The following is an 11508-nucleotide window of genomic DNA, read 5'->3' as shown; positions in this document are numbered from 1 at the left end:
TTATTTTATGGTTTATGTGGATCAGTATTTTGGGAGTGGCTTAGCTGGGTAGTGTTGGTTCAGAGTCTTTCTTGGAGTGGGGGCTTTTTGGGGATTGAACCTAGGCCCTCGTGTGTGGTAGTCACATACTCCAGCACTGAGTTACACCCGATCCCTGGCTCAGGGTCTTTTATGAAGTTTTAGTCAAGTTAAAATTGTCTGACAGCTTGACCAGAACTGGGGGATGCACATCCAAAAGGGCATGTTCATATAGCCACTGGCAAGAGGCCTAGGTTCCTCATCACATGACTCTCTTTCTGTAGAGTTCTTTATGATGTGCTAGCTGTCTCCTCCCAGGGACAGTACACTGGGGAAGGAAGGAAGTGTGTATGTGTGTGGGCAAGGGAGGAAGAGAAGGATCGAGGAGGGAATGAGAGAGAGAGAGAATGAGAATAGTCTTATAACTGAGGCTCAGAAGTGTCATACCATCACTTCTACTGCATTGTATTGGTCATACCGACCAGCCTGACACAGTGCAGAAGGGGAGTCACAGCAGTGTGAATAACAGAGTTGTTGGAGATCATTGGAGTCACCCTGTTGACTGGTTAGTATTTACCAACTCTTTTTTTTTTGTTTTGATTTATGGTCTTGTTGTGTTGTCCAGACTCGTCTGGAACTCCTGGGCTCAAGTGGTCCTGCCTCAGCCTCCTGAGTAGCTGAACTTATAGGCATGCACTACCATGCCTGGTTGGATTTACCAACTTTTGTTAGTAATTGGTTAAGTTTCTTATCAGGGATATTGATTTTCTGGCACTCTGGGTTTACTCTGTACAAAGGCACAGAAAGCTCCAGTTGCCAGAAGGACCTCTCAGGCAAAAAGTTACAGGTGGAGTTTGGGCCAGTGTGCTGATGCATGAAACACGCCAGGTGCGGGACGCCTTGGCAGCTTCACACGACACTTTGAGCTGATTTGATACACCATGCTAACTGTACACTCACTGTCTTGCCATTGATTCCCCAACATGGTGATTGATTACAATTTCTTAAAACAAAAACAAGAACAAAAAACCTAAACCATGAGAGTTAGTAGGACAAGTACATCCTTGCTGCTGCAGTTGGCCCCTAGAACACGGTCGTTATCCATCATCTCCTCTTTCTACCACCCATTCTGGATTTCCTCACACCCTCACTCAGCATTCCTGCTCGTCTTCAGGTGTTGCTCCGTGGGTAACACAGATTGTCATGCCTGAGGACCGAAACCTTGGGCTACCAGACTCTTCAGGGCTAAGTGGCTGATGCAATTGCCTGTCACTGTTGTCACCAGGCATGAAAACACCAAGACCTGTTCCTGTGAATCCTCTGCATTCCAGCCACTTCTGTCTACCTCCATTATAAGTATCAGCTCTGTGTTCTCATGATAATATACCTCTGGCAGTAGAGTTTTGCCAATTTTGGAAAGCTTTCAGTTATTATTTCTTTGAATACTTTTTCAGCCCCATTCTTTCTCCTCTTATTCTGGGCCCCAGTGTTAGGAATCTTTTGTTATCTCATAGGTCTTTGAGATTGATCTTTTTCCAGTCTATTTTCTTGCTGTTGTTCAGATTGGGATAAATCTTATTGATTTATTTTTAGGCTCATACATTTTATATCTCTCTCCTCCTCTACTTTATTCTTGATTCTACCTAGAGAGCTTTTTTTTTTTTTTGGTCTACTTTGCACTTTTTTTTTCATAATCTCTACTTTTTTTGCTGAGATTTTCAGTTTTTCATTTGTCTCAAGAGAACTAATCACTTGTGGAAGCATTTTCAGGACATACTTGTCTAATAATTTTAGCATCTGCCTCATCTTGGTATTGAAATCAGTAGATTGTCTTCTCGTTTATGTGATTCCTAGTTCTTGGAAGAAGTGATTCTGATGTAGCCTAGCATTGTGGGTATTATAAACTCTGGATCTTATTTAGTCCTTTTACCTGGTAGTTATCCTGTTGAGGTGTCATGTGGAAGCTGGATGAATATGTTCAGTGTCCTGCTTGGTCCCATTCCAGCAATAGGGTGGCACTGAATCCCATTGCCTTGTTGCTTCTGGAAAGGAGTGATCAGTTCTCCACTGGGCCAGCTGCCACCAAGGAAGAGAGGGAAGGAGAGAGCCATCTGGACTTACCTCCTGCCTGGTATATGCTGGGTAGGTGTCCAGGTTTAGCTTCCCACTGGTCCTTGCTCACAAGGGAGTGGGAACAGAAACTCTGATTAGTCCTGCTTCCCACTGCTGGGTGGGTGCAGAGGTTTGGCTCCTCATTGGAGTGAGTGAATGCTGACTCCCCTTCCTTATACTTCCGTTCCACTTCATTGCTGCCAGGTGAGGAAGTTTTAGCTGTTTGCTGGACACCACTAACACTGTTTTGCTGGGGAATTGGAGCATCACTTATTTCTGCCATACAGGTGGAAGATCAGTTCCTTGCTCAGACTGCTAACATACTAAGTGGGGAAATGAGAGTGCATAGTCTGCTTCTATTGGGAAGGAAGGAAGAGGTGGAAGACCAACTTCCCTGCTCACCATCTGAATTCTGGGAGTATGGTTTGTGTATTGGTGTTTGGCTGAGGAGGGAGGGTACTGCCAAAATGATTTTCTGAGGTTAAGTTACCACCACTCTCCTTGACCTTTGGCAAGGAGCTTTGTTGGTGGCTCTGGGTTGGGGGTTTCTCCAACAACTTGTCCTTGTGATGAATCTTAGCACACCTTTTAATCAGTTTGTATCTGTATCTCTCTCTCTCTCTCTCTCTCTATCTATTTGAGATAGAGTCTCTGTAGCTCAGGTTGACACTTATGTTCCACTATGTAGTCCAATCTTGCCTGGAATTCACCATCCTCTGGCCTCAGCATTCCAACTGCTGGGATTATATGCATATACTACTATGCTTGGCTGTACCTTTGTATTTAAAGTGAGCCAGAGGCACGGAGTTTAGTATTGCTTCCTTTTAATCAATCTTTTAATTGGAGCATTTACATAATTTATATTTTAATAACTTTATTGAGTTATTATAATTTACATATAAGATTTATGCTGTTACGTATACAATTTGGTGATTTTTAAATATATTAATGGAGTCACACAACCATAGCCACTATCTAATTTTAGAACATTTTCAACATCATAACTTCCAAAAGAAACCCCATGCCCACACTAATAGTCACACTCCATTCCTCTTCCTTTCCTTCCTCTGGCAACCATTGATCTATTTTCTGTCTACAGACTGGCCTTTCTGCACATTTCATGTAAATGCAATCATACATAATGTGGTCTTCTCTGACAGCCTTCTTTTGTTTACTACATATTTTCAAGGTTCATCCATGTCAGAGCATCAGTAACTCATTCCTTTTCATTACTGCATAATACTCTATTTTGTGGATATACCTACCACATATCGTTTAATCCATTAATCAGCTGATAGACATTTGGTTGTTTTCACTTTGGCTACTATGCATAAGGCTGGTTGAATATTTCTGTACAAGTTTTTGTGGGGGCATTTGTTTTCCATATGTCTAGGGTTGGTATTGCTGGGTTATGGTATTTCTATGCTTGACATTTTGAAGAACTGCCAAATTGTCTTCCAAAATACCTGCACTATTTTATAATCCTACCAGTAATGTATAAGGTTCCAGTTTCTCTGCATCCTTCCTGGCACCTTTCATTTTGATTATAGGTATCCTAGGGGTTATAAGCTCTCACTGTGGCTTTGATTGCAGCTCCCTGAAAGGTAGTTATGCTGAGCACTTTTTTTTGTGGACTTACTGGCCATTTGTATATCGTCTTTGGAGAAATGTCTATTCAAATCTTTTGCCCATTTTTTTTGATGCTGGGGATTGAACATAGTGTGTTAAGCATGTGCTCCACTTGTAAGCTGCACCCCCAACCCCTTTCCATTTTTAAGTTATGTTGTCTTTTTATTTTGTTATAAGATTTTTTAATTATTCTGTATATGAGTTGTAGCATTTGCATTTAGTCTATTATGATTATTATTGTTGTTATTTTTTGGTGTTAGTGGGGATTGAACTCAGGGCCTTGAGCTTGTTAGGCAAGCTGTCTTCCACTTGAGCCACACCCCAGTCCTAGTGTGATTATTGTTATGGTTGGATTTAAATCTACCATTTCACTGTTTTCTATTTTTTCTGTTTGTTCTGTATTCTTTGCTTTTTTTGCTTTGTATAAGGTAGGTTTTTTTTTTTTTGTGGTACTGGGGTTTGAACTCAGGGCTTTGGGCTTGCTAGGCAGGCGCTCTACCACTTGAGCCACTCCTCCAGCCCTGTATAAGGTAGGTTTTTTAAAAAGTATTTTATTTCATCTTAATTATTATTTTAATTAGCTATGTCAGTTTATTTTATCTGTTGCTCTAGGATTTAGAATATACATCTTTAATACAGTATATCTTCAAAAAATATTACACCATTGCCTCTACAAGAACATTTTAAATGTCTTTTTTCCTTCTTCCAGTCTTTTTGTTATTATTTTTCCTAAATTTTACTTCTGCATGCTATAAATTCCACAATACATTGTTATTATTTTTGTTTTAATAGTCAAAACTGCAAGATAAGCATTGCATATGTAGGATACTTTTAGTTCACATATGTGGAATCTTAAAAAAAAGACATGCAGGTGGGAGGGGGATATTAGGGAATAGGAAGGGGGTCAGTGGGGAGGGAAGTAAGTGTGGGTAAGGGGGAGGGAATACCATCAAAGTACCTTATGTATATGTACGAAAATGCCATAATGAAACTTGAACTTGTTAAGAGGCTGCTGGCTTTATTGTCCATTTACAATTGCTAAATGAGTGAGACTAATAACAGGAAATGCATTGAAATGAGAAAGTTTTAATAATGCCCCGAGGATTCACTGATGGCAAGTTCAATTATAGTCATGAAACGATCGCTTCAAAATCCTATGTCAGATAGATAAAAATCTTAAAGCGTTTGAGCCTGAAATGCACATAGTGCAGAATGTTACATCTTGGCTCCATTACAGGGCATAGGAGGAGAACTGAATCAATAGAGGAGTTACGGAATAGATGGTATCTATTGTCAGTCGGGAACTTTATTTTAAATAGGTAAAGTAAGTAGTTCTTGTCTATAAATAAATATTACTAATTATATATTGAAGAATATTGCTTTGAACCTTAAAAGTTCCAGAGTTTAACAGAGGTACTGGGTTGATGGGTTTGACTTGATGACCCCGAGTTTCCCCATCCTCTTGCTGCCTCACCTTTGTAAAGAGATTATTGTTACTTACTGAAGATTGGTGCTGAGGCAGGGAGAGAGGAAATGGTATGATCTTCGGAGGAAGGTTCTTTCCTGAGAGTGACAGGTGAACACTGGTTTTCCTATGCACCTGAACTCCACCATACTCCTATCCATAAGGCCATAGCAAAAAAGGTAATTGTATTAGTCAAAGTTCTCCAGAGAAGCAGGAGCAAAAGGGGGGTGGGGTGGGGTGGAGAGAGAGAGAGAGAGAGAGGGAGAGAGAGAAACTATGAAATTGTGCCGCCTGGCAAGTCTAAAGTCTACAGGGCAGGGCACACAGAGAGGAGTCAATATTGAGATGACTGTGTAGAGATAGAATTTTCTCTGCCTCTGGAAAACTCAGCCTTTGGAGGATAATCTGCTTTGCTCAGAGTCTACTGATTTAAGTTTTGATCACATCTAAAAATTACCAAGACAGCAACATCTAGTCTACCGTTCGACAAATACTGGGTTACTATGGCCTACCTCAGTATTAACCAGCACAGTAATTAAAACGGTAAAATTATTTCTTGCTTTCCATTATGAAAAAACAAAACAAAACAAAACAAGCTGGAGGTGTGGCTCAAGTGGTAGAGTACCTGCTTTGCAATTGTAAAGCCCTGAGTTCAAACCGCAGTCCAACTAAAAAAAAAATTAAGCTATAGGCTTTGGGCTGGTGGAGTGGCTCAAGCTGTTAGAACACCTGCCTAGCAAGTGTGAGGCCCTGAGTTCAAACCCTCTAGTGCCACCCAAAACAAAAAAAAAATACTCTGAACTATGAAAAAAAAATGTCAAGAGACTTGCCCAAGTGTATTTTATCTTTTTTATTTTTTTGAGCTCAGGTTGACCTAGAACTTATGATTCTCAGCTTCCTGAGTTCTGGAATTACAGGAGTGTACCACCACTCCCAGCTCTAAGTTAGATGTATTAATTTGCAAAATAGGTCTTCACTTGATGATGTTTAATAATAATTCATCTAGACAACCAAAGAACCTGAGTAACTGGCTTCTATTTGACACAGACTTCTTAAAAGCTTTTATATTTTCTTAGTAGAGAAATTTAAACTTAATGTTAGAATCAGGTCTTATCCCATGTACTTATATTACCTAGAAATAAGTGCTTTCTTTCTATGAAAAACATTTCATGAATGTATGGTTGAACTTTCAATAACTGATTTTGGGATGTATAAAATACAGTTCTGTTGGGTGTGGTGGCACACACGTAATCTCAGCACTTGGGAGGCTGAGGCAGGAGGATTGTGAGTTTCAGGTCACTCTGACCTACATAGTGGGACCCTGGCTCAAAACTTACAGACAAATATGTAACATCAACAAAAATGCAGTTCTAATAGTGCCAATGGTAGTGACTGCTTAAAGTGGTAATGGGAAGTGGACTTAGTTCTACCTTACTTGGCCAGAAAGAAGACAAAAGCATTTGAAAGGACAAATCAAAATTTGCAGAGAAAGAAAAAGAATTAAAAAAAAATCCAGGGACCAATATTACAAGGATAAAAGTATTCACACAGAGGACCAGTTACTTAAATCAGAGTGCAAATTATTTTGATTAATTAGTTAATTAATTTTGTGGTACAGGGGATTGAACCTAGGGTCTTGTACTTGCTAAGCACATGCTGTACCACTTGAGCTATATTCTTGATCTTTTTTTATTTATTTTGCTTTTGAGATAGAGTTTCACTTACTTTGCCTTGGCCAACCTCAAACTCATGGTCTTCCTGCCTCTACCTTTCAAGTAGCAAGGATTCCAGGCATGTACCATCAGGTCTGGCTGATTTTATTTTATTTAAAATATTTGCTTCTCGTATTTCATTTCTAGAAGGAATTACAGAAAAGTGAATGGAAGAACATTATAATGATAGATTAACAACCAGCTCTACCGTCTTGATACAACTGGAGAAAACTGGTGAGTCTCACCACCTCTTTACTTGCACTGCCTGCCATGCTTTTGTGGTTCTGCACTTCTGTCATGGTGTTGAGTAAGACCCTTCCTCAGTCTTTTGATAAGTTGCATTAAGTTTGTGTTTAGAAGTTTAACAGAAGGCCTGTTAACTTAAGGCCTTCTGTTTTCAGGATCAGTCATATTTTTAAGTGTGCTGCTTATTTTTCTACCTACCTACCTACCTACACACACAGAGAGAGACACACACACTCCCTCCAGCATTCCTCTGGACACCTGGGGTTTTGACTTGTTGCCTTTTAGATTTCACCACAGCGCCTGTTTCTTATTCCTAGTTACTGAAAGCATCATAGGACTGTGGCATCTTTGGGGTCGGGAGGGACAAGACCATTCCTTCCCTCTGCCTCTCTGTGTGTGATTCCCTAGCACAACACATGGAGTGTAGTTTATCGAATGGATGCCAGGCATGACTCAACCTTCAAAAGAAAGACTAAGTTTCCTTCACTGGCATTCTGTCATCCAGTCTTTGCTTATTTATGTAAACAAGGGGGAGTCCTCCCTGTCACTGGAGAAAGCATGTACTTTCTGTGCTTCGAAAGTCACTTTAAAGACCAGCTTTGGGATGTTCTGGAGAAGACACAGAGGACTGCAGCTGGCGTGCGGTGGCCCCTTCATTCCTCTTTGGCTTTCTCGTCCGGGGTCACCCTCTGGGACATGACTCACCATAACCATACACCTGTAACGTACAGGATGCTGATGCTGAGGACTTCCCCTGAATGCAGAGATGAAGATACCACTGTGCTAAACAACCTTCTCTTCTGAAACGTCAGGGCAACTTTCTTTCTCAAAGGTTTCCTTCTTTGTTTTGGCTGTCAGCTGGGCAGATCATCTCCTTATATACTGTGAAGAGTCAGGTCTTAAAAAACAGAAAGTGGATACAGTTTACTAAAGCAGAGAATAAAACTTTAGCAAAATAGCTAAATACAGGGGATCTAGGGGGGTGGCTCAAGTGGTAGAGTGCTTGCTTAGCAAGCTCAAGGCCCTGAGTTAAAAACCCTAGTGCCAAATGCTCTGGTTTTAGTTAAGAGTTGCGTATTTTTTGAAAATTAATTATCAGTGGATTCTTCTGAATCGAAAAGAGCCAGTTCACTAATGGGTAAGGGCTTAATGCAATTATTTCCCAAACTGTGGTTCACTGATCTCATCTGTAAGACAGGAACAGTTGTACCTTTGCCATGGTGTGCTGGTGGCTAAATAGAATGCTGTATGTGAAGTCCTTGGCCTGGCTCCTGAAATTTAGTGGGTAAACTCCTCTCACAATTATTAAAAAAAAAGAGTTGGTCTTATATTCTGCATGCCTTGATAATAAATAAGCATTTCTGATAGGAATACAAAATCCTTTCAGTATTTTCCAGTTAGTTCCATTCCCATAATATTAAGGCTAAATTAACTTTCGTTTTTTCTTCCAAGGTCCTTTGGAGAGCTCATTGGATGGGCACGCTAAACCAGACAAGAGTGACTGAATTTGTCCTCTTGGGACTCACTGATAATTGGGTGTTAGAGATACTGATTTTCATAGTGTTTTCAGACACTTATGTGCTGACCCTTCTTGGGAACATTCTCATCATTGTCACCATAGTCTTTACTCCACGTCTTCACACCCCCATGTACTTTTTCCTGAGCAATCTGTCCTTTATTGACATCTGCCATTCATCTGTCACCGTGCCCAAGATGCTGGAGGGTTTGCTTTCAGAGAGAAAGACCATTTCCTTCGACAACTGTATTGCACAGCTCTTCTTCCTACATCTCTTTGCTTGTGCTGAGATCTTCCTGCTGACGATTATGGCGTATGATCGTTACATAGCTATCTGCACTCCACTGCACTATCCCAATGCAATGAACATGAGAGTCTGTGTGCAGCTTGTCTTGGCTCTCTGGTTGGGGGGTACTGTCCATTCACTAGTGCAGACCTTCTTGACCATTCGGCTACCCTACTGTGGCCCTAATGTTATTGATAGCTACTTCTGTGATGTGCCTCCTGTCATCAAGCTAGCCTGCACAGATACGTACCTCACAGGAATGCTGATTGTGTCCAATAGTGGAACCATCTCGCTCACTTGTTTCCTGGCCTTGATCACTTCCTATACCATCATTCTAGTTTCTCTGCGAAAACAGTCAGCTGAAGGGCGCAGGAAAGCCCTGTCTACCTGCTCAGCCCATTTCATGGTGGTTGCCCTCTTCTTTGGGCCGTGTATCTTCATCTACACTCGTCCAGACACCAGCTTCTCCACTGACAAGGTGGTGTCTGTTTTCTACACAGTGGTCACGCCTTTGCTGAATCCTCTCATTTACACCTTGAGGAACAAGGAAGTGAAATGTGCCATGAAACAGCTCAGGCACAGACAAATTTTTTCATAAAATCAAATCCATGCTGGCATTGGGATCACAGACATAATTGTGGCCACACCTTTGATGAGAAAGCCGAAGTAGAGTCAAAATCCTTGTGTCAAATGACATAGGACAGGGCAGACTTCTGTGCTAAAGAAATGTAATAACTGTAATATTTATTTAAGCAAAGAAGAGAGTCCTAGTGGAGCATATAAGGAGAAAGGACTTGAAGAGGTGTGAAGAAACCTTCTGATTTTATAGGAAGAGAACAATTTGGGGAACTGAGCTCGGTTTTGCTTTTGGGACTAGGCACAGCTGCGAGAAACCACTTGCTCGGTTGATACTGTTCTGTGGGTTATTACTGCCTTTGGGAAGACACACACACCACCTGTGTGTACATTAGAGTGGCTTCAGTCTTGCTTTCAAATACATTTTCAATAAAATCAACAAGACTTTACTTACTTATACTGGATTACACTCTGTCGTTTTTGTATGGGCTCTCTTATTTATGTGTGGATCGATTTTGCACTTTTTATATTTAGTTTTGACAAAATCAAGGTAGAGTTGTATAAATTACTGATTTTATTTTACTTTATTTTATTTTGTGGTACTGGATCAAACCCAGAGCCTGTGCCTGCTGTGTAAGTGTCTACCACTGAGCAATACCCTTAGCCTCAGAACTTAGATTAAAAATTAACTTTATTAAGGTAAAAATGTATGTCACACAGGATGCACTCATTTTAATTATATAGTCTGATAATTATTGACAGAGGTATACAGACACCATTTAACTACCTCTGCAATCAAGGTAAAGAACATTTTTACCCCCAAATAGTTTTCTTCATCCCCTTCCCTGCGAGTCCCTCCATTTCCACTCAAGCACTCCAGGTGACTTTTGTCACTATAGACAAGATGGGTCATTCCCAGACTGGGTCACATAGTATTTGCTCTTCTGTGCCTAGCTTCTTTTGCCCTGTGTGCTGTTTCTGAGAGTAGTCCATGCTCTTGTGGGTATCAGTAATGAGAGTTAATTTCATTACATGGACATACTACAATTAGTTTATTCCTCCATGTGTTGATGGGCATTTAGGTGTTTCCAGATTTGACAATTATGAATAAAGCAGCCATGAATGTTTATGTACAGGTTATTTTGGACACATGTTTTTTTGACTCCTGGAGAATTACCGGATCACATAATAAATGTATAATTCAATTTGTAAGAAACAATTGTATGCACATATGAATAAAAGAAAAAAAATAAAAGTCAATGTTATAAGTGGCAAAAAAAAAAAGAAATGACTTTTTCAAAGTGGTTGTAATATTTTATACTCCCATTGGAAATATGAGAGTAATTTTAGGTGTTCTAGTGAGTACGTGGTTTTAATTTTCATTTGATGAAGGACTGATGATGTTGACCTTCTTTTCACTTGCTTACTATACCTTCAATTAATCTTGTTTTGTGATGTCTATTGAAGTATTTTGCTTATTTTTATTATTTTTTGATAATTGTCAATAATTTGTGTATTCTGGATACATGAGCTTTGTTGAATATGTATACTTGCCAATATTTTTGTCACTCATACTTTGCAATTTCATTTTCTTAATAGTATACTTGGAAGATCAAAAGTTTAAAATTTTAAGCTGGGCATTATGGTGAACTTCTGTAATCCCAGCACGCAGCAGACAGAGGCAGGAGGATGTCGAGTTCAAGGTGAGTTTGGAATACATAGCAAGATCCTGTCTCAAATAAAACAAACCAAATAAAATCCCCCAACAGTTTAAAATTTTGATTAAATCAAATTAATAAGTTTTGGAGAAATTTGGAGAGGGTGAGTTCAACCATGATCTATCGTAAGAACTTTTGTAAATGTCACAATGTACCTCTAATACAACAGTAATATGATAATAAAAAAGAAAAAAATTGTTTCTTTTTGTTTTTATGGTTGACTCTTTTTG

The 11508-nt window shown here is 39.8% G+C and overlaps 1 protein-coding gene across 1 annotated transcript; it reads left to right on the top strand.

Moving 5' to 3' along the window:
- Positions 1 to 8655: 8655 nt before the first annotated feature.
- Or4e2 (olfactory receptor family 4 subfamily E member 2) lies at positions 8656 to 9632 on the top strand. Its single transcript, XM_020154318.2, has one exon. It carries the CDS (start codon positions 8656 to 8658, stop codon positions 9580 to 9582), a length of 927 nt encoding a protein of 308 aa, XP_020009907.2. The 3' UTR covers positions 9583 to 9632.
- The last annotated feature ends 1876 nt before the right edge of the window (positions 9633 to 11508 follow it).

Source organism: Castor canadensis, chromosome 3, assembly GCF_047511655.1.
Source record: "Castor canadensis chromosome 3, mCasCan1.hap1v2, whole genome shotgun sequence".
NCBI lineage: Eukaryota > Metazoa > Chordata > Mammalia > Rodentia > Castoridae > Castor > Castor canadensis.
Note: the sequence above shows the minus strand (reverse complement) of the source record. Positions and strands in the feature narration are given on the sequence as shown.

Bases quoted from the DNA above. Each gene is read 5' to 3' on its own strand.
- Or4e2 (XM_020154318.2), top strand. From the start codon at position 8,656: ATGGGCACGCTAAACCAGACAAGAGTGACTGAATTTGTCCTCTTGGGA.